General features: G+C 46.7%; 1 protein-coding gene across 5 annotated transcripts in view; it reads left to right on the top strand.

Annotated features, from left to right (window-relative positions):
* The window catches only part of RPTOR (regulatory associated protein of MTOR complex 1), a 160726-nt gene extending 139113 nt beyond the window's left edge, over positions 1-21613 (top strand). For 3 of the 5 annotated variants that reach the window (XM_085311914.1, XM_085311911.1, XM_085311909.1), the window contains 7 exons: positions 2839-2886; positions 9372-9478; positions 13170-13297; positions 13762-13848; positions 16659-16775; positions 17370-17499; positions 19035-21613. In XM_085311914.1, coding sequence (XP_085168040.1) covers positions 2839-2886; positions 9372-9478; positions 13170-13297; positions 13762-13848; positions 16659-16775; positions 17370-17499; positions 19035-19103 — 686 coding nt within the window. In that variant the 3' untranslated portion in view covers positions 19104-21613. The remainder of the gene's footprint in view (positions 1-2838; positions 2887-9371; positions 9479-13169; positions 13298-13761; positions 13849-16658; positions 16776-17369; positions 17500-19034) is intronic. The other 2 variants (XM_085311913.1, XM_085311910.1) reach the window with 1 other exon arrangement.
* Positions 21614-22769: the final 1156 nt, after the last annotated feature.

Raw genomic sequence — 22769 nt, 5'->3', positions numbered from 1 at the left:
GTTGCCATTTGTAGTGTCATTCAGTTAGTCTCCATTTCTTTTTGGTCAACATTGGCTTTCCTGAAAGATACTGGTTAATATTTACCCTCTCTGGATTCAGGATCTTATTTCCTTGGTACTGATAATGGACTTACTCAAACAACTGATGCCTGGGAGTTCCCCAGACTGCTGAGGTCATTGACTTTTTCCTGCATCATGAGCAGTGTTCAGAGAAGATGCTGACAATTGTAGACCAAACTCCTTCCGGCTAATCCCACACCTGACTTCCTGCATGCACCTTATTAAGGTTCAGCATTTGCTGATTGTACCTTACTCTCTAAAGGCCTTTAATGTAGAAGAAAGGATTGTTAAAGAGCGTCAATGTTTGCCATTGCAAAACAGGTTAAGAGCTGAGGCAAGAACTGATTTACTTGTAAGAGTTGAATGGTTACACTTGCCAAAACAACAGTATTAAAAGTTTTAAATTTGTTCTCTTCAAGATTTTTTTCACCCTCTTCTTTTCTTTATGATCTTAAGTCTGGGTCCTCTTTTCTTCGCCTTTCACCTTTGGTGCAGTTGAATTAGATTCAGAAGAAGAAAAAGATTTCTTTGTGAGGAGAGAAATAAATGCAGTCACTTCAAAAGAGCTGTGTGAATGAAGTCCCCTTGGAAATGAGATTCTCTATTGAAGTTATCCTTTGCTGCCAAGGCCATAGCTGTGGTCCAGCACTAGCTCTTAAAAGTGAAGATGCATCTTTGAAGCTGACTCAGGAGTTTTACTGGAGTTTGTTGTCTCCTGCTATTGATTTCCTTGTCTCCCCTCCTATCCTTTTCCCCAGTGTCACTGTTCTCTGTTATTTGATAGTCTTCTTGACAGCAACCAAAATACTGACTTTTGTAGGCAGTTACCCCTCTTAAAAAAGGAGGAAGGAATATGTGATGCAGAAATACATCCTTTGGTGTCTTGGGAGGCCTTGACAGATTGTCCAACTAACGGGAGGACCAGGGTAACACTGCTTACTGTCCTGCAGCATCAGGCTGGTCTGGGAAGGTGATCCAAGCCAGACTGAGGTGCAGAACTTTAACTTTTAAACTGTGTCATGACTTGCRTTGTGCAGCCCAAGAAAAGAGAAATGAGCTAAAAGCCAGGTTCATGTGTTAAACGTGCTGATTCTGTTGCTCAGAAGCAGCTTGGTCCCAGTTAGCTATACATCTTAGTTGACTTTTGAGACTCAGGGTAGACAAGTCTTAATTTAGTGCCGCACTATGTGAGCCCTTTGTTTTTTCAATAGAAGATCTATTCATTTTGATCTTGTTCAGATCTTTTTTAGATCTGTTCTCAATCAACCCATGCTGCACCAAGAACATCTCTTCAATTAAAGCCAGGGTTTTAAAAGAAGCAACAGTACCAGGTGCTCTAGTGTAACACAGTGTTACTTTTTCTTCATATGAGGAACCAGAAATCCCCAGCTGAAGAAAAGGGTCTGAGAAAAGGCAAAACTCATGCTGCTGGTAGCCTCACATCTCAGCCACGGTAAATTATGCAAAAGGATGTAGCAAAAGCTAAACATTTTTTAGCGAGCAGCATTGGAAGACCATAATCCTGAAGTACTCTAAAGTTGCAATATCACAGTATKAGGCTTTTTGGAATTCATGCAATTTCTATAAAAAAGAGGGTGTTGCTGTTGCTTCTGTGCATGGCTTGAGATCCCGCAGCAGTTGGGTGCCAAGCAGCAAAGCGACCCATCGCATGGTATCTGTGCAGGAGCTCTGCTCAGAGTCATGCAAAGCTTGTCCTACCTGGCAGAAGCAGTCGTGCATCTCTCTAGCTGTCTGAAGACAAGGGGTCATCACATGCTTCTGAACAAAATTGCAATTTTTACATTGTCCCTTTGTAATGGAGTGAAACAAATAAGCCACTACACCCCAGTTGGAGTGTTTTTGCTCTTTAAAGCATGATGATGCTGGAATTTGGAGAAGTACAGAAGTATAACTAGCTGCTTCAGAGTTGCCAAGTACTGTCTACTCCAATTCCCTGTCCCAGCTCCTTCTGTGTGCTGTTTGCTTTGTTTTCTTTTGTCCAGGTTAGCAAAGACAACCAGTGCTTCTAAAGGAGGGCTGGTGAAGGGCCTAACAGATTGGCAGGATCTCTTGCTGAACACCTCGAGTTGCTTGTGCAAGATTCTCCAGTGTTTCCCAGAGCTGTATCTCCTTTCCTCCATTTTCTGCCATGCTGCAGTATTCTCTTACTACCTGTGGGTTTACAGTGGCTAGAAACAAATCYGTTTTGGTGGCTAACCTCTCATTTAAGAGTTGTTTAAATGGAGCACCTGTAAATTGTTTGCACCACCTGAGTGCTGATGAGCTATCTATTGAAATATGGGGCAGAAGAGCCAATGTTGCAGCTTTCCAGCAGCACTAGCTGCATGAGCCCAAGCCTTTAATGACAGCAACTTCATGCTCTCGTTTGGTTTGATGTGTGCAGATACCAGAAGTTATTTAGATTTCCATCTGTCACTGCCCAATACATTGCACTTTAGAGCAGGTCGTACAAAGAATATTCTCCTGGTTCAAGAAAAAATATAACAGTCAAATCTGTGCTGCTGTCAGCCAGCCAGCATATTCACTTCACACATGACAAGTGCCACTGTCGATGGCTTCCTAGGAAAAGGTTCAGCATATAAACCAATGCCTTTTCTCTGGACGGAGGCATGTGCTGCTCTTGCTGCTGCTGCTTCTCTGTTATGACCTTTTCCTTTGCTTTGAGTTGCTTTTTCTAACCCTTTTTTAAGATTTATTTTTGCTCTGGCTGACCAACTTACCCTTAGCATCAACCCCTTAATCCCTGTCTTCTCACAGGTCTGGCCCGAAGGGTTTCAATCTATCTTGACAGAAGTAAACAGGGAGGTGAGTGCTTTCTTTCCTGTTACCTATGACCAGCCGGGGTGGGAAGGACCTCCTTGTCCAWCTTCTATTTGGTTGGTTGGTTGGTTTTTTGGCATGTTTTTGAATGACTGCTGAGTCCTTTTTGTCCCTGGAAAGCTTTGCTTCTTCTGCCTCTCCCCATTCCTTGCCTTGTATCTGTAACAGTGGCAGGAAGTGTAGGGAGGGTATCTTGAGCTCTCCACATGAGCTCAGCCAACCGCTGAGGGACATGACAGGAGATTCATGTTATATTCTCCAAGCTTTTTGCAGTGAGAGCAAGTATGGGTGGTTTTCTGGGACACACAAATCTTCTTTCYAGGAAGATTTCGAAGCATCCTTAGACAAAATAGCTCGAATGACAGGTTCCATTAGCTGTTAAGCTAATGTGGATTTTGTTGGGTTTTATTTGTAATAGAGTTTTGCTATAAAGATCATTTGAAAAAGGAACAGCTGATGAATCTTTCCTGTGAGGCTTAGAAGAGTGGACTTAGTCTTTTGGCAAGGGTATGCATAATAAATTTTACAAATTCTGCCCTTTCGTTTGGAAAGAAGGTAAATGAAACCCCCCCAACCTGCCTGTGTAGAAGTGGGAGCTGTACGGTCTCTGCATCGCTCCCGAGCCTGACCCCCTTCGCAGGGTCTTGGGGGAAGCAGATGGTGAATGTGTCAGGGCGTCTCTGCGTGTATGCACGTACGTGGATGCGACCGCTGACGTAATCCTTTGGGCTATTCATCAATTATTAACATTTGCTGACTGATAAGAGCTGAGCATGTCTGCAGTGATTAACAGAACAAAGCTGATTGTGGTGGTGTGTGATTCAGAGCTCTCTAACTCGAGGCCTTTGCACATCTCTCTCTTACTGTTCAGAGGCAAATCACTGGGATAACACTGAGCAAAGCTGCTGTGTTACTTCTAGCTTTCTGGCTCTGCATTTCACTCAAAAATCCACTGGCAAATCAAAATGCTAAAATTAGCAATACTCAGCTGCGGGGAATTCCCTATTCAGCAAACTGGGCTGCGGAGCAGTTTAAGGAAATACCAGCCACTCCCACGCAGGGTCAATACTGCTGGTGCTACGCRATCAGCACTCTGTCCCAAGCACACAAATAACTGTGAATCAATAGAAAAAAATCACCAGCATCTTCTGACTAGGCATTCACCTAGTGCCAAATGCAGCAAAAAGATTCCTTGCCTGACCAAAGAARTCTTAGAACATGTATAAAATTAACCATTTGCTTGACAGCAAACTACATCAGCTATATTCATATAAAATGTACTCATTTTGTCACTAAGGCACCAAAAATCTGCTCTCATTGCCTTGGCTTCCGTGGGGAGTCGCCTGGGCTGCTCCTGTGCTCCCAGCCAGCACTCACAGCATCTCAGTTCTCCACGGTGTTGTCACCTCTCGGCAGCACCGACAGTGCGGGAGGCAGGAGGAGAGGGTGGTARCAAGCTAATGTTCATTTGACCTGTGTCCACCTCTATCCGTCGCTGCCTCAGGGGGGTTGTTAGATCTGATGTGTAAACATCCGTAATCTCTGCTGCCTCCAGAAAGTATCTACTTGTGCCAAGCAAGAAAAAGTAAGCACATACTAGCCAGTTCCCTGCTTCCTTCCTGCTCTCCTGGGGTTTCTGCGACAAAGTGAAAGATGTCAAATACAGAATCTGCAAAAAAACAGGACCTTGCCCTCTGAAAGCTCTGCTCTGCTTCTAATAATACCGACTCTTTCGGCAAGAAGTAAGCAATGCGGAGGGGAGAGGACAGCCTTGGGGCACTCTGAAGATATAAAAGCTGGCGACTGGCAGGTAGGGGAATTTCCTGGGGAGCTGCAGAGCTGAATGTGAGGCAACTTCAGAAAGAGGAGCCTTGGCAGAGGGAAGTCTCCAAAATAAAATTTAAAGGATTTTATACMAGAGAGCAAAAGAGAGAGGGGGGCAGAGTGAATCTCTCCACATCTTCCAAGAGTTGGTATCTTTTTCTTTAAGAATGCATATTAGGGAGAACCACCTTAGATATGATCAGATTTTTTAATTGAAATAAAATAATTGGATTTGCATCTCCAGGGTTTTAGGTTCTTTAAATTGGATTCTCAGAGTCACAGATACTCTTTTCCCTTACTGTGCATAGTCCTTGGCATGAAACGAGTGACACTTTTTGAAGGTATGTTGTAGAAATTAATAAAGAGTGAGATCATACAACCCTCCCACTGCTTCCTGGAAATTAAAACAGAGATGTGCCYCTTTGCTTAGCCAGGAGGGCCCATGATTAAAAAAATCATTAGTCAGAATCTGAGATGCTTTTATACTGTAGTCCATGTAGGTATTTCTGATCTCATTGAAATGCCAAGTACAGGTTGGCTGTGTTCCATTCATGATAAAAATAAGTGCAGACACTCGAAATGCAGCTGCTTTCAGCACCAATGTTATTTATTGAAATTTGTACAAGGAACTATCCCATCGAGACAAATACCTGATTTTCAGGAGGAATCCTGCAGGGAACAGTCGTAGAAAGTTACAGCTTAAGGAACGGCTGTTGATATGCATTGCCTGTATATCATCTCWCATCATATAGAACTGCAAGTACCTGTATTAAAAGGCTCAAGAGAAAAAGCCTTTAAAATTTTGTTTTCCTGAGCTGTGGAAGATTAACTTGTTCCCCAAGAATTCCTTACAGGAGAAAATTAATCTTAACTAATGGTGCATTAAAGGAACGGTATTGTTAGCRTGCCTGGTCCTGTAGTTCATTGGCATCCGAGAGTCCCACGGTTTCCATGCTCACTTTTTTCAGGTGGTTGAGTTTGTGTCATAGCATTCCCTCTGTTTACTCCATTACTGTAAGCAAGCAGGAGCTTGGAAATCGAGTGGTGGGTAAGGCATGAATCTTGCTGCAGGGCTCACCCGGGGAGCTGCGACTGCGTGTGTTTGCAGAATATGTTGCCCTTTGCCAGGATAAGGCCGAGCAGCATCTTACATGCCAAACCTGCAAGCCAAGACACAGTAGGTGAACTACACTCTCAGTTGTAACATCCTGGAGAAGGACCTCTGTTAATTAAAAAGGAAATGGTAGTTAGTATTAAGTCCCACATTTGCTTCTCATCCTAAAATAGTGGGAATTTAACATATAAACATGAGCCAATATTTTATCATTTTCACCATGAAGACATGTTTGCCCTTAAGGCTCTAGTACATAGAAATAGTTCAGCTATTTCTGTTTCATTGCATACTGTGAGACTCATCGCTGAATTCAACACTTCACAGTCAAGAGAAGCCCGCCCTGTTATGTGCTGGTGGATAACTTAAATGTATACGCGAAGGCTTTTGTTCTTTTTCAGCACAGATTTAAATTCTAGTTTAGCATTTCCAGTTGCAAACTAGGCTTTCCTTTTCCCGCTTCCTTATCCTGTTTCCTTGAAAGGGGCATCCTTGAAACCTCTTGCCAGCGGCAGCAGGCGACCGCGGCGGCCGGGAGCCGGGATTCCCCCGCAGGAGCGGCTGGTGTTCAGCACATGCGCGACCTCTGCAGACAAGACCTAGAATGGTTCTTGGGCTGCAGGTGTTTCCAGCAAGGAGGGTGCCAGGAATTCTCCCTCATTCTTAATTTTATGGATGTATTCTCTTATTTCTCATGCCCGGGTTGTTTGGGGCAATATGTGCATCCCATATTCAGATGCAGATTAGTCCACTCYTAAGCACTGTGGATCAAAAGAAGCAAAAATGGCATTTCATGTTTTCTTGAGAGAATAGGGAGACTGACAAGGGCAAGAGAAAAATCTCTGCTTACATAATGATCAAAATGCTGCACTTGCCCCTTCAGCAAGCAGAGGTATCAGTTATACAGACTACTGAATTTTTATAAGAAAGGCAGAAGATGAATTGTCTTTTTGTAGGACCAGGAGCTGTACCCTACACTAGGACACTACAATATTGAGTCTTAAGCCACTGAAGAGCAAGAAATCTCCCATGTGAGATAGTCTGTTTTCTTCCTCCATGGATGAATCTTTTCCCCTCTTTCTCTCTAACCGTGGGGCCTCTGWTGGTTCCTATTTTAGGGCTGAAGCCTTGTTCTTTCTGGTAGTTTCTCATGAGAGCTCTCTACACCATTTTATGTAAGGTAAAACCTTTCTGGGACTTCTTCGCTCCATAAAATTTTCCCAGCCCTCTAGATTTCATTTCTGAGTATTCTCCATAGATACACCAAAACCAGCCTAGACACTAGTGGCACCAAAAATGCCAGTCATAACTCTGAATTCACCATCTCTTTGTCCTCCTCCTCAGATCTGGACTCCCCYGGTTGGGGATTGTTGCTACTGATCAAACTGGAGAAAATGATGGTCTTCAAACTGGGGAATATAACTGCAAAAATTGGGAGCTTTAAAACTGCCTAAGAGCACATTGCCTATTTAACTCCATCAGTGATGGTAATGGCGATATCTATCTCAGCCTGCCAGTTTTATCTTGTCACATGAGCCATAAACAAGATGACAAATGAAAACACTTTGGTAATGTTTATCATCTAAATCACTGCCTCCTTGCTTGCCTCAGATCTCCAGCAGCCCTCCGAGCTGCCAGGCAAGCTGAAGTAACAATCAATTTGACTTGATAAAGATACAAGCTCTGAGCTTGGCTGAGAGTCCTGAATTTCCTGCAGGAAGATGAAAGACTGTCAATAAATGTCAGTAATCTTTTCAATGGCATGCAGCCGGATCAGGAAAAGGCTTGGATGCAATGCTTAGGAGGGGGAGGCAGGTGAAACAGTTTGCCTGGATCTGTGTAAAGCAAGGTCATCTCATCATCCTTGAAGCTAATGTGGGACTTGCATGGTGCCGCTGCTTGTTTCGTTCCTGCCCTAGCAGCAGAGGCAAAGATGTTTGGTCTGGCAAAAAGTACTCCTGTTAGTAACAAAAAAAAGYGTGTGGTAGGGTATTTAAATTTTCTGCTGGGGCTAATTCTTTAGGAGTAAATTGAGCCAAATCCACATTTATCCCRCTTTTGGACAAGCTTGTGCATGTCTGCTGGGAGAGTTTGTGGAGTGGAAACACAGGAGGCCAGCGAGGGCCCTGGTGAATGGCTCCGAGCAGGGAGCCTGCAGTCCTCGTTGCACTGCAGAGTTCTTTCCAATGCCAAGTTCTGTRTGGTTATAAAATACTTTCCAAATTGCACCGGAGTTACAATTTGGCATGGAAGAGACAGTGAAACACTGCTTCTGAAAGGAAAGAAGCGACTGCTTCTGTCTGTGCCAAGGGGACAACCCTATGCAAGAAAACAAAAACAAACAGGCAAAAACCGAAGTTCTTTTCAGGTTCCCTGTGTAGAGCTTCTGGGTTGTTTTTGTTAAATATWTGAATAAAAATCTCCCTGGAAAATCTGCAGATTTGAAATCAATCAGCTTTTCCAGTGTAAAAGCAAAAAATAATTGGTGTACAGCTCTGTGCTCAGACTAAGGCAGTTAGGTGCTGTGCAGGCAGTGCATAGGTGATGCAAAGAAGTCCGTTCTAATTAAAAATGCAAGAATTATTCCTTGGAGATTACCCCCGCCAATTAGGGGTTTCATTGCCAGCTATTTGCTAAGTCCAAAATATCTGTTTTGTTCTGGTTCTCATGTGCTCTGTACTTAGAAAAGTCAGCKCACTCAATGGCTTTTGGACATTTAATCCACACACTGGGAAGAGAAGTGAAATAYATTTATTTTTTTTCTCTAGAAATTGCCATACCAAGAAAGCTCATTAGTTTATACACTCAACCAACCTGTCTGTAAGCAGGTGCCCATGTCAGGTGTTTCAGGGATAGWAAATCCCTTGTAATTCTCTTACAGCATGGATGGGACTTTCTTGTAGACTTCAACTAGCAATCAGCTTATGTCCTCCAGGATGAGGATCTAGAGCTCTTGTAAATGTATTTTAGCTAGTGTAATTGCAGATTGGTCTCTTCCTTATCTGTTCATGTAGCAAATGGTTTTTTACTCCTACCAGGCTATTTAATTCAGGACCTTGTGGCAATGACTTCGCTATTCCTTGTTTAGAAACATTTCCTCTTACYCACATATTTCTGTTAGAATAAGAAATCAGAGTAATGTGGAGGTTCTCAGGTCATGCTGCATGCAGGSTCACCAGTTCAGTCTGCTTCAGTCATCATTTAGTCTGATGTTCTCAGAAGATGGTGGATAATTTACTAGGACTCCTGTGGAAATCCCCRGTAGTTTCCCTAGACTAGGTGGCCCTAGCCTTGTCTAAGCATTCAAGCTACCCAAGAAGTAGAAGACATATCTTGGACTCAAATCCAGGACCAACTGATTTGATCCCATTTGGAGGACGTATGGATGTATGTGTATGTAATTTTAAATTTTCTCTAATGACGCTAAAGTGTTATCTGTAGCTTAAGATCACAAAACCTGGTGTTCTGCTCAGTCCTGCTCTGCCTGTGCAGATGGGGAAAATAATCTGCGTGTCCTGCCTGTGTTTTATCTTAGGAGCAGGAATGGTAGTCGACTGGGAGCAAGAAACGGGGCTCCTTATGACATCYGGAGATGTGAGGATAATCCGGATCTGGGACACAGATCGGGAAATGAAAGTACAGGTAACACATGTATTTGTGCCATTTACCTTTCCCTGTGGCTGAACGTACTGGTCTCCTGGCAAACTCCCAGCCCATATCTCACTCAGTGAGTTATTCCATGCACAGCTAAAGGAGAATGTGTCTGTGAAGAGCTGAYGGATACCTGCTTCTGGATCTCCTCCTTTCCATTTTCAGAATCATGTTACAAGATAAATCAAAATACACAAATATTTAGTAAGTGCTTCAGATCTTTCCTGGAAGTCGCTGCTGGCATTCTGAATGGTACATGATAGTGCTTGGAAGAGGTGAGGTTTGTGCAGTCCAGGAACAGGCAAGAGGCCACTGATAATTTTTTTTGTTTTAACATTGAAACAGTATAAAAAAATCTAGAGAAAATTAAATGGTGAGTTGGGTAGGTGGTAGAGCACAGTCAGACTTACTGCTGCCATCTCTCTAGCTCTCTGGGAAGCAAACAGAGCTAATTATGGAACAGTGTTATCCTCATCTCTCCCATCTTCAGGAGAGCATGGTTCACACCAAAAGTGCTCACACATCTGTTTAGTTCCTTTCCTGACCTGAGGCCTCAATGCTTAGGAGGATGGAGACGTGAGGCGTTCCCCAACCACGCGCTGGCCAAGTGAAGGCAGTGGGGTTACTGCCAGTGGAGGCCAGTGTGACTCAGAGCAGCAGTTTGCCCAGTGTTGTGTGGGCACCAAAGCACCGACAATGTCCCCGAGGCTGCTGAGGGCTCCGTCAAGGTCTCTGCTTCCAGCTGGGGAGCTGCTAGCAGCACTCTGCAGCTCGCTGCTGTTCCAGAACTGAGTGCATCTCAGCTTTAAAGCGAGGTGGTACAAAAGTCTTATTTCCCCATGCAGTGAAAAGGGGAAGAGTGTGCAATCGTGCATGCTGATTGTAGTCAAATTAAATGCTTTTAGGAATTGTAAGGAGAAGTGACAAGTCTATGAGAATGAAGTCACCATGCTGGAGAAAAAAGAAAGTCTTCAAAGCTTCTAGAAATTAACTACCCTGGATGAACATTAATTATGATACTTTGACCCTGTAGTGTAGCATAATTAAGCCTAAGTTGATCTTAATTACTTTCACCTATTTTTTTATGTAAATTAGGAGCATCAAAATTCAGAAGKTGAAAATCTTCTCAATGATGATGATTAATGATTGTACTGAAATTATCTAAAAACATGCTGTTTCTTTTTTAATTGCAAAGACCGGTTTTGTTGAAATTCAAGTGATTAAAACTTCCTGACTCAGTAACACTGGAAAGCTGAAATTCAGTACAAAGAGCAGGGAAGCTATGTAATCCAAGCTAAAAAAGGTGCCTCCCCACTCTTTGAACTACAGAAAACACATCTCTGGGAGCACTTTGGTTCTAGCAGAAGMAGCAAGTACTTCATTTTCACTTCAGCTGATTGTTCCTGCTTCAAAGACTGGATCTGGTTTTAGGCAGTTAGAATAACTATCCAAACACAGCCCCTGGAGTTAGGTGCCTCTAGCCAACAGCTACTTCACTCAGCTAAGGCTGTGAATAGCAGCTAAGAAAGGTGAACATGCACAGAAGCAAAAATAGGATGGGAGTGTGAAATTAGCTAATGCAGTTCTAAAGTGCTTCTTTGATTGTTACCCTATTTTGAAAATGCTTAGTTCTTTCCCATTTTAACTGGGACTGTTTCTCTTCATAACAGTCGTAGACATTATTTCAAGCAATTCCTTTGCTTACAACAAGTAAAAGAGGAGAAATGTTGCAGTATTCAAGTAAGAATGCAAGATATATTCTCAGCGTGACGGTCCTTGAAAGCTCCAGTTGTCTTTTTCCATGTCTTTTTTTTTAATGTATGCAGTGTCTAGCTGCTAATGAGATATTTTCCTTGCCACAGAGTCCTAAAGCAGGGTTTGATGGGTGGCACAGCGCTGGCTCGCTTCATATTACTTGATATTACATAGGTGGCTTTGTGGCACTGCGTGACAGTCAGGCAGCTCTCTGTGTTGGTGGCATGTTTATCACGACGTTGTCCAAGAGCACCAGAACTGTTTCACAGCTGCCAGCAGCCCAGGGCTGCCGGACATGGCTTCCTGCGCTGTCCGTGCAGAAAAGGGAGGTCACAGACACTCGAGCCTCCGGGCTGCTGCCAGCCCTCTGCCCGGGCCTGGCGGTCTGAGTCTCCCTCCTTGCACATAGACCTTGCGGCAGGCGCCAAGGCTGCAGGAGATGGGCCCAGTGCTCTGTTCACGTGGCCCGTTTGTGCCAAAGCGGAGATCTAGCGGTGATCCTGCTGAAGGCAGGAAGAGAGCTGAGTGCTAGAATGTGAAACGGGAAGAAAGCTSGTTACTTGGGACAGCTGCAATTATCATTAAAGGGGAAAAAATCATTTTATTGTTTCCAGGGGGCAAATATGGTTTTTGTCCCGCACAATATTGTGAAATGAAAAGCTATTCTTCTAATATATGTGTTACTGCTAGGGATTCTCCACTGCCAGATTGTCTGCTATTGTGCCAATTAGACCTGGTTTTACTGAGTAGAAATATTTTTCCAAACAATACTATTATTTGATCTGTTTTGCATTCTACTTCTGTTTCTTTTTTTTTTAATCTTCTTTTATGAGAGGCATTTAAATAACTCCCCAGAACTTTTCTGGGTGTTCATTTGATGCACRAAAAGAGCTAATACCTTGCAGTCCTATCCCTCCAGCAGAACTTTGCATGGAGTGCGTTGCTCGTCGCATACTCTGTGTTTGGTTCTATACATGTGTTTATATGCACCATGATGACTGTTGCTTTTTATATGGCTTGTATCTTCCAAATATTTACTGTTCATAGAATCATAGAATCAGTAAGGTTGGAAGGGACCTGTGGAGATCATCCAGTCCAACCTCCCTGCTCAGCRGGGTCACCTAGAGCAYRTTAGACAGSGTCGCATCCAGGYGGGCCTTGAATATCTCCAGAGAAGGAGACTCCACAACCTCTCTGSGCAACCTGGTCCAGKGCTCCATCACTCTCACAGGGAAGAAATTCCCCCTCACGTTCAGGTGGAACTTCCTGTGCTTCARTTTCTGCCCATTGCCTCTTGTCCTGTCACATGGGACAACTGAAGAGTTTGKCCCCGTCCCCTTGACACCCTCCCTTCAGGTACTTGTACACACTGATCAGATCCCCCCTCAGCCTTCTCTTCCCCAGGCGGAGGAGGCCCAGCTCTCGCAGCCGTTCCTCATCTTCGTAGCCCTACGCTGGACTCTCTCCRGTAGCTCCATGTTCATTATGCCATTCCAGTAGCATTTGCMACTTGCTCTCATCAAAGATGATCCATGGAGAAACAATTTGTCTGGCCATTTATTTTAACTAATTAAGTGTTTTTTACTAGAGAATGATACTAACTCCTCCTTCCTAAAATAGACCTCACTTTGATTTTGGTTTATAAAGCTGAGTGATTTGCAATAGCTGATCTTTAACAGCACTCGTTTTGCTGGAATTCCACCTCTGGGTCTAGGAGTTTGGGATAAACTTTGGGAACYGCGGCGCTAGCACGCGGTGCCTGCGATGACCGCGGTCCCCAGGATCCCCCCRGCCTCGTTTCCAAGCCTGGCAGAAGGCGTCACGTCTCTGCTAGAGATGTTCTCGTCGACTCGGTGCCCCGTGTCTTGGGCCGCAGGCGCGGGACGTGCCGCCGTCTGACCCTTCGCCGCGTGTGCTTTGCCCCCAGGATATCCCCACGGGCGCGGACAGCTGCGTGACCAGCCTCTCGTGCGACTCGCATCGATCGCTCATCGTGGCYGGCCTGGGCGACGGCTCCATCCGCGTCTTCGACCGGAGGATGGCTCTGAGCGAATGGTAACGGCGGAGCCGCCCCAGCCCCTGCCTGCCCGCGGCTCCAGCCTCCCTTGAACTCTGCTTGGTTTAAAGGCCCAAAGCCCGCGGGGAACTTAGTAATTTTGAGCTTGGCTCCAGTGACCGAAGTGTCTCACTGGATAAAACGTYACCGTTTCAGTGGGTGCTTTCGTGGCCTTCGCGGTGCTGCGATCCGGATGTCGCTCCCTAAGGCGCCGCCGCCTCCGAGCCTTGTTCGGGGCCTGCCAGACCCCCGGCATCCCCGCTTTGGGGGAGACCGTGTCCTGCCCCCGAACTCGGTGACAGAGTCTGCAGGGGCAGGCAGAGCCTCCCCTTCTCCTTATACCGTGGAGAAGAGGCCAAAGCCGTGGGCTTCGCAGCCGCCGTTCGCCGAGGCGCGCGGGGGTTGTCCTCGCCCTTCCTCCTCCTCGCCTTCGAAACACCTCTGCTCTCTGCTTGCTCCGCAGCCGCGTCATGACCTACCGCGAGCACGCAGCCTGGGTGGTGAAAGCCTACCTGCAGAAACACCCCGAGGGCAACATCATGAGCGTCAGGTAAAAAGGGCATTTACTGCTTGAGCTGTTTTCTTTTAAACACCGTTTGCCTTTCTGTTTAAAACCTGCCGCTGGGTAAAGCGCTTTGTCTGGACGTTTGCCTCGGTAGTTAACTCCCGCTCCAGCCTTCGTGGAGAGAAGGTAAAATGCAAAGCGAAGCTTTCCCTGGAAGCCCGTTAGGGAGGTTTCAGAGTAAACAAGAAGATATCTGTGCTGAAATTACTATCACGAGGTGCGCGAGGGAGGAATCGAGCGAGCCGTAAAGCTAAGCTAGACACGCTGCCTCTTGTGGGTGTCCTTCCTGGCTGCCAGCAGCGCTGCGGGGTCGCGGGAGATGGAGCGCGAGCAGGAGGGAGCTTTATGTTGCATCTGTTGGGCATATTGCTGTGTGGGATTACTTCACCGTCTAGCAATTTTGTACACATAAATCCATTTCTGCTGCCTGGTAAATACTGAGCGGAGAGCGGCATATATTTATTTAGCCATTAAAGAATGGCAGAATATAATTTATTGTCACAAAGCCACTGTTTGCACACAAAGAGGCTCTTTTTCTTGATTATAAAATGAAAACAAAACTTAATATTCTGGAATGTAGAACATTCCCAAAGTGGGGGGTGGGCAGCAAAAAAATATCAAGATTTTCAGAAAGGGGCTTAAGTGATGCAGCTGCCAGATTTGTCAGGCTCACATATTACAGTTTTTAATCTTCCTGCCTGTAATCTCCTTCAGCCCTCCCAGGGGTCAGGCCTGTGTGCTGGGCCAGGCCTTCTCTTAAGGCTCGTTTTTTCATTTCCTCAGTGCCCTTCTCAGCAAATGGTGCTTTTGCTCAGGATTGAAAAAGTACGAGAAAATGTTGCAGTTCAGAAGACCACTCTGGTCTCATCCTATGKGGAGGGGGTGCGTAAGACAAGCCACCCTGCTCTCAATTTTCCCCCRTTCCCTTGACAGCAGTATCCAAGAAAAACGAACGTTAGGATAGAGCTGTTTCTGGTGTAACAATGTCCTGGAAAACAACAAGGCGTTGTGCTGTTTATGGAACAGAGAAATCACAGAGAAAGTTTTTATTGGGAGCAGAGAGGCGTTTATAAGACGAGATTGGCAACGCCAGCCCCAGTTCTGCAGCTCTCCACCGACTGGCACTGCTCCATCACTTGATATTTTGTTCAGCTGTTTTGATCTATGTACTAGTGCGACCATTGGGTTTTCCTGCTCACCAGCAGTTCACCAGGGGCTCTTCTTCCAACATCCTAAAGTGGAGTAATGSGATAACATGGACCTGGCAGACGTATCTTAGACTTTTTCCTGGGTGTTGGAAAAGTGCACAGTGATAGCATGCAGCTAAGTGGGATGTCAAAGCAGGGCTTTTCCCTGTTCTCTTTTGAAAACTGCATCCAGTTAATCAGCAGGTCTGCTTCCAGTTGTATAGTGTTGCTAGAAAAGGTCCTTAAACGTCTTTGGAATATCCCGGTTTAGTAGCTTAGCTGCTGTTGACTTGTTTTAATTATTAGCTGAAGCACCAGTTGCTGTTCTGCTGGGATGTACTTTGTTAAGCCCATGTTCTCGTATGTGCTCCTAAAACTGCAGAACTGTGCTTCCAGCTCTTACCTGGTCTTCCAGTACGTTCAGAACCATTTTCGAGTCTTAGTAAGATTCAAAAGTTGAAATGAATTTACTGTGCATTTGATCTTTCTCAAAAAATACTTCCATCTAGTCTTTAGACTAGAATGAATTTAATTCTTGAATTTAATTATGTGACAGCAGGAATTACAGCRTTTAATAATAATATAAATAATCCTGTATAATAGCTTCTGATCACTATTAGAAATTCCAGAAGTAAAAGACTGAAGGATATAGGCATCTTAATGCTTCGATCTTAATTCTGTAGAGTGATTCACAGTCACACACGGCCATCAGCGACTTGAAAAAAATACTCTAAGTTTGTTGTCCCAAAGGCCTTATTTCTGTATGAGTAGAATAAGWTCAGATTAATTGATTTTGAATTTAGCTTCCATAAGAGACCTTTCTGTTTGTCTTTTCCTACACCGGTCAACAAGAGTCTTCTGAGAAGCACAGAAGAGCAGATGTACATAGCAAAAACTTCAGTCGTCTGTTCCAGGGACATAGAACAAGATGCCTCCTCTTCATTTCTAATAGGCTGGATTCTACTGGTGTATTTCAGAGATCATTTAACAACAAGAAACCATTTGTATTTGAAAGGTGCTTGATCTACTAAGCACAGTATCTTTCCACTGCCACTATTGCTTTCCCCACTTTCTGTTTCCTGATAAGTAAAGTCATTAGTAGGATCGACACAGAGCCCGAGCATGAAGCGCTGTTTGTTATGCCGGGTCCACAGAGTACTTTGGGCAGCACAGACTTGTGCRTCTGTGTCCAGACAGTTGGCATAATGGATGGTACTAGCAGAGCCCATCTGGTTAGACCGTTCTAATACAATTTTCTGYTGTGAAAAGGAGAAAGAATTTGGGTTTGACATGTAGCTTAGTGTATTGAGAATGACATAGCAGTAAAGGCACTCATAGTCAGTGATGGGCTGTAAGTGATAAAAGTAATAATGGATCGCTCCTGAGAGCAGAGGCAAGGCTGTTTGTGCAGCACTTAATGCTTTGTGGATGGTACTGAATGTAAGTGACGTCAGTAGGAATTCAGTCACCCTAACAGAGAGGGCATGGCTGCCTTCTTCTTTATCCTAATTTTCTGATCAAGATGGTCAGATCCCAGATGGCTTACTCTCCTGAGCTGTAGGATCTGATCTGGGAYGGCTTGACATTGTGAAATTCATGTGTTGGCAGTGTAAATGGAGATGTGCGGTTCTTTGACCCCAGGATGCCAGAGTCTATGAAGGTCCTTCAGATAGTCAAAGGGCTGACGGCTCTTGACATTCACCCACAAGCCAACCTCTTTGCGTGGTAAGTTCTAGTTTCACCTCTTGCATCTCTTGAGTAGACAGAGGACAAATTTGTCTCTGCAATCACCATTCATGGGATTTTGTTTTGTTTTGTTCTGTTTATTCTCACCATGAACAGTGCAGCTTCATTCCCATGTTTGCAGCTGAGGTGTTTTATGCTTCGCATGCATTACTGAAACCTCTGCATGAGTGACTTGGAGTAAAGGCGTATGGTCTTTCACTCCTTACAACAGATTCCTGTTCAAAGACAGTATGTGCATTTGGGCTCTAAGCAGGGCTCAGCACCTGCTCCACAGCCATGTATCTTCACAGTTGTTGGGGAATCCACTTTCAGTGAGTGCGTACATCAGCTGTTTGTATTTTCTKTCTCAATCCTACCATGTAACAGGTAACTGTGGTTCAAGTCATTCTGTGAATCTCTCCRCATTGAGGTTGCCATGTTACAGTTAAAGTCAATCTCCCCCCTTATAAGAACTCAGTGCTCATTAGTCTGTTAAGCAGCTGAGGCCTCCACAACTAAGAAGGGGGCTGCAAGCAACAATATGTGTTACCAGRCCATTCTCAGTGACACCAGGTTCTCTTTATTCATTTTCAGTGGCTCAATGAACCAGTTCACTGCAATCTACAATGGAAATGGTGAGCTGATCAACAATATCAAATACTACGATGGTTTTATGGGACAAAGAGTTGGAGCCATCAGCTGCCTGGCTTTCCATCCTCACTGGGTCTGTATTCTCTCTTTCTGGAATTTGGAATTTGCATTTCTGGATGAACGTCAGTGTTGGAAGAGGAGAAGGTGCAGAGGCTTCTCTAGCACAAAGGGGTGCTGCCCTGTCCCAGTTATCTGAGGGTCCTTTGAGCCTGACTGTGTAGCTTGGGTCCTTCACTGCTTGTACTTCAGGCTATTTCAGACAGGGCAACACTGGAGGTGCAACCAGTGCTGCTGTTTTATGATATGCTCSTAAGACCAGCACAGAACCCCCAGCTTCTGAGCCCTTTTCACTTAGGGTAGACTTCACATACCGTTCCCGTTTCCTTCCATCACTTTGGGGCTGCACCTTCGCTTAGCTCCATAGTTCCTGCCACAGAAATTCTCTGAGGTGAATTCGACTGGAGCTGATGGGAGAGGTGTAATCTCCCAGTTCCAGCCTGCAGACTTTTTGTGTGCTTACAGACAGTAGGGTCACCGTTGTGTCTCTGAGGCTGCTTTTACACTGTCTCTTATGTAATGCTATTGGAAGACCTAATGCTGTGCAGTAGAAAAACTGCATGTACAAAAAAATAGAATTCTGCAAGAATTAAAGACATAAGCTAAAAAAAAATAGAGTGAATCAGAGTAAAAAAGAAAGTTTCTAAATATGTCACAGCTGAGCTGGCTCTGCTGTAGTGGTCAGAGAGGAGATCTGGTCACTAAGTTAGGATGCAAGTGCCCATCTGCATTATGGACTTCTGCTCATTCAGAGATGAGAATAAGTGAAGGAGACAGACTGAAAAAGCAATGTGAATGGATAGGAAAAACGGGAGGAGGCTAAAGAAGGCATGTAAACAGGCGGTTGTGTTAGAAACCTGCACATCAGAACTCAAATATATGTAATGCAAAAGAGCAATGGGAACGATAAAGGACCTGGAGRAGAGGAGGAATGAAATATGCTATGCTGTGGTTTGGTATTGGCTGGACTGAGAAAGRGAAAGGTGATTTTGTGGCTGGGTTATATGCACTTTATATCCTGAAGGTAACAGGGTTAAAGAAGAGCATATCTCCTCATTGGTTTTGAAAGGTCACTTTGCAGAAAACCAAACAACGATTTTGCTATTCTGCAGTGTGATAGATAAAGAAGTGGCTGATCACTTGAATCATTTTGCTTTTTAAATATGCAAACAAACAAAAACCTGTCTAGCCCAGAGCTCTGTGRTGAGACTTGTTCCTGGCCCTCTCGATAGTGGGTATGCTAATTTTCATTCCAGGACACTGTTCATAACTAGCAAATTTGCAGTCATTTAGAAAAATTATGTTAGAGTTTGGCAACTAATAGTCACCGTAATTTTTCCCTCTGGCTGAAATAGGGGCATATGACCTGCTGACACAATGTAGGTGCTGGCAGAAATGTCGTCAGAGCTGCATTGGCAGAGGCACTTAAGAGCTTTCTAGCATCTGGGTGCTAGTGCTGGAAATGTCGACCATTACCATTTCCTCGCTGATGTGCCTCTCATTACTGCATAACACCTGAGCGTTTATCCCTGTTTTGCTCTCTTTCCACAGCCTCATCTGGCAGTCGGAAGCAATGACTACTACATCTCAGTGTACTCAGTGGAGAAGCGGATCAGATAACGGCTCAGGGCAGCGTCACTGGAGAAAGGGAGTCCCAGCGGACAGGGCCGTGTCTCACCTATAATGTACATAGTGAAATTATCGACTTGAATGTTTAGTGTTGGCTGCTGCTGCAACCCGTAACTTGAACATATTTTTTTTTCTGACTTAGCTACTGATGATTTGACAAGGGGAAGAGAGACAATCTCTTTTTTTTTCAGCTGTATCCTCTAAAAGCTACAGAAAAGGAATATTTTATTTTTGTTTCCAATGGTTGGCTTCTCTGTTAGAAACACGGCTCCTGAGCTTGGAAGGACTGGATGAGGCAATACCCTTGAAAAGGGCTTTTTGTTTTAGTCTTTGTTTTTGTTTTTCTGGAGCGTAGGTTGCTTTAAGGAGTGAAGTCCGGACTCACCTACAGCTCTGTGCGTTTGACCAGACCATGGGACCCCTCCAGCTGCTACCTAGCCTGTGCCAAACAGTAATCCCTCCGACAGGGCAGCAAGACCAAGCTGCCCATCTGCAGGATCATACATGTGCTCCTGCGCTCCCTGAGTGTGGGAGGAGGAGATAGGAAGGCATCTGCTCTACATGAACCTTGTCCTCCCTGCAGTTTCCTCTCCAGTGGAAGCAGAGCCCAAAGAATCAGCTGGGAGACGTGGTGGCAAGGGGAAGCAGGGATCCTGAGGAAAGGGGCTTGAGGAGATGACAGGAGCAGGGCACGGTGCCASCATGCCACAAAGTTGCACATACCAGGAAAAGAGGGGCAGAAGAACATGGACATCTCCAACGTCCCAGCAAGCCTGGAGCAAGTCACTAACATAACCACTTTCCACCCAAGAGCATGGTGCGGGTGAGGGGGGTGGAGGACTTGGGGTATCGCAGTCACTGTTACTTCAGCAGTCACTGTCCTCTCGCCCACAGCGATTTCCACAAACACRTGTGACAGCTTGGAAGCTCTACACACCAGCAGAGGAAGCTCCAGGCTCAAAGCCCAGGYGTTCATCTCACCCTGATGTACTAAGGATCAGCTAGGTGATGGACATGAGTATTTGCACACTTACAGCTGTATGTATGCAGCTACAAACATCATGTGTCCACATATGTGTACGTGGTCGTGGCTTGTCTGTGTGTCCCCACAGAACTGCGCATGAAACCACACGTGGTCTGAGCACAGAAGATCACTGAACAGGGGGCAGTTGGCAGGCCATCCTGCTTAGAGCGAAACCACTTTGTCCTGGCTGTCTAAAGGAAACCCAGCTCCATCTTCCTCACCTTCCAAACTTGTGTAATGAAAGTTTCTGTCCCTTGAAATCTGTAATGCACCTGGAGACCGATGTAGGGGAGGGGTAGGCAAAGCCAAAGCACGGTTTTCTTCGGTGAAGCGCTGCCCAGGTCTGATTTAGCTAGCCAGGACAAGCAGAACTTGTCATGAAATCATTGCAATGACAAAGGTGGACCTGCTAAGTCTAAAGTCCCCAGTTTTCCTTCAGGCTGGTGCTGGTGGGTTTGCAGGCTGACAGAGGCTCCTGGCCAACCCTGCCAGGGATGAGGCCGACTGCGATGGATGTATGAAAGAGGAAGGGGGAGAAGTTTCCTCTGACTGCATGGATGGCAACTTCACCTCTGCCATGGCACCCACTGGCATGCGTCTGACCTTGTCACTGCTCATTACACACCAGATAATTTTATTTTCCTGGGCGTTCAGGCAGGTGCCCGTGCAGTAGCCTCGGAAGCGGCCGGGTGGCTATTCCAGGCTTGCCACAGGGCAGCAGAATACAAAATCCCGTATGCACATCTGGACTCTCCTTTGGGCGAGGTTCCTTGAACTACGGAGATGAAGCAGATGCCAAAGGCCRGGCGCCGTGGCCTCCCCCGCGGGCACCATCGCCTCCCCTCTCCGGAGGTGGCAGCAGGCCGCTTCACAGGATGACGAATCAAAGGCTTTGAACTTAGGAAAAACTACCTAGAAGTCCACTTTGGGGCTACCAAAAGTTAATTATGGTCTAATGGAGCTCTGCCTCTCCCTTCCCCTCCGAGCTGCTCCAGCGCCGGCGGCGCGCAGGCTCGGACGCCCTCCCGGCCCCGCGCCGGCGCGGAGGCTGGCGCCGGCCTGCCCGGCGAGCGGCGGGACCGAGCTCGGGTGCTCGGCTTAAGGACAGACGAGAGATTTTTAACTTCTATCAGTGTCTTTGTTTAAGGAACAAGAAATACYTGGCAAAATGCAGAGGTGCAGCGCGGGAGGGGGCCGCCCGGCCCGCCAGGAGAGGGGGTTTTTAGCGAACTTGGCCTGTCCAGCTTTCATCGGAGCGGGTGGGAGCGGGGGCTGTGTTTTCACAGGTCTGATGCAGAGGTTCAATCATGGAGTTTAACTAAGGATCTGGAGAGCATCCTACCTAAAAGTTCACTTATCTCTATTTATTTTACAAAAATTTAAAAAAGATATTAAAAAAATAAAACGCGATTGTAATGTGAGAGTAAAACAATTACAAACAATAAATGGTTAATAAAAAATAAACGCAGAAACACTTCTCGGCCTGGCACTGCTTTCCTGGGGCAGAGGCGGGGGGGCAGCACGGGGCAGCTCTGTCCTGCCGGGAGTCCCCATGGTTTTAGCTTTAGGGATTTTTTAGCTTTTAGCTGATGTGCTGCACGGCCCTGGGGCTACTTCGCCGTGGGAAGGTCCCGGGCAAAAGCCGCTTGTGAGAGCATAGGTTACTACCGAGTTAGCTGGGACCCGTCCAAGCAAATCCCCGGCTTTCCGCCRTCGGCGGCTCAGCCTGGCTCGGCGGGGGCTGCCGCTGCGGCTCCGGCGGCTCCGGCCGCGCGTGCGGCTTGCCGCGGGCCAGCGCAGACGCTCACCGTGCCCGGGAGCTTCCGCCTTGCCCTTGCTGTAGCCCCCGCCGTGTTTGGCCTCGCCGCAGGCCAGCTGCTTCAGGGACCGGGCCAGCGAAGACGCGGCTCGAAGGGGGGCCCGGTTCATCGCCCGGGTGCTGCCGCCATGCTCCCAGCTCGGGGATGCTCCCGGCTCAGCCTGCCCAGTTAAGGCTTGTYGGAGGGGTCCCAGCCCCAGTAAGGGGACGGGGCAGCACGGGGCACGAGTGATGGGCGTGCGCTAGTGTGTGCATGTGTGCGTGGCCCTGCATGCACGTGTGCATTACCCCACGTGCACAACTCGCATGCGCAGCCCCACGTGCGTGTTCACGCCGCGGCCCCGCCGCAGCCCCTTGGAGCCCACCGGGAGCGCGAGCAGCACCAGAGCTCCCAGCCGCCCTGCGCAGCCCCTCGCTCCCCGCCGGGAGCCGGGGCCCCGAGGCAGCCGCCTGCACCGGCCCCGCGGCCAGGTCCCCAGCCGCAGCAGCCCCACTGCCAGCACCCACAGGAAGCCAGAGCACAGGGGGCCGCAAGGCACCAGCAGCTCCTGCACACGCGCCCGGGGCCGGCGCCGGCGTGAGCCGGGCTCCGATACGCGGGTGCCAGGGCCAGGCGTGTGCGCGCACCCGCTCGGACACACATGTGCACCAGGGCCGTCCATATACCCACCCCAGGGGGACCCCTATACCCCCCTATACCCCCCCATACCCTCATCTCCTACACCCCCATCCCCTATACCCCCCATACCCTCCATCCCCTATACCCCCCCATATCCCCCATCCTCTATACCCCTTATACCCCCCATATCCCCCA

Source organism: Rhea americana, unplaced genomic scaffold (genome assembly GCF_003343005.1).
Source record: "Rhea americana isolate MKP2758 unplaced genomic scaffold, rheAme1 scaffold_351, whole genome shotgun sequence".
Classification (NCBI taxonomy): Eukaryota; Metazoa; Chordata; class Aves; order Rheiformes; family Rheidae; genus Rhea; species Rhea americana.
Note: the sequence above shows the minus strand (reverse complement) of the source record. Positions and strands in the feature narration are given on the sequence as shown.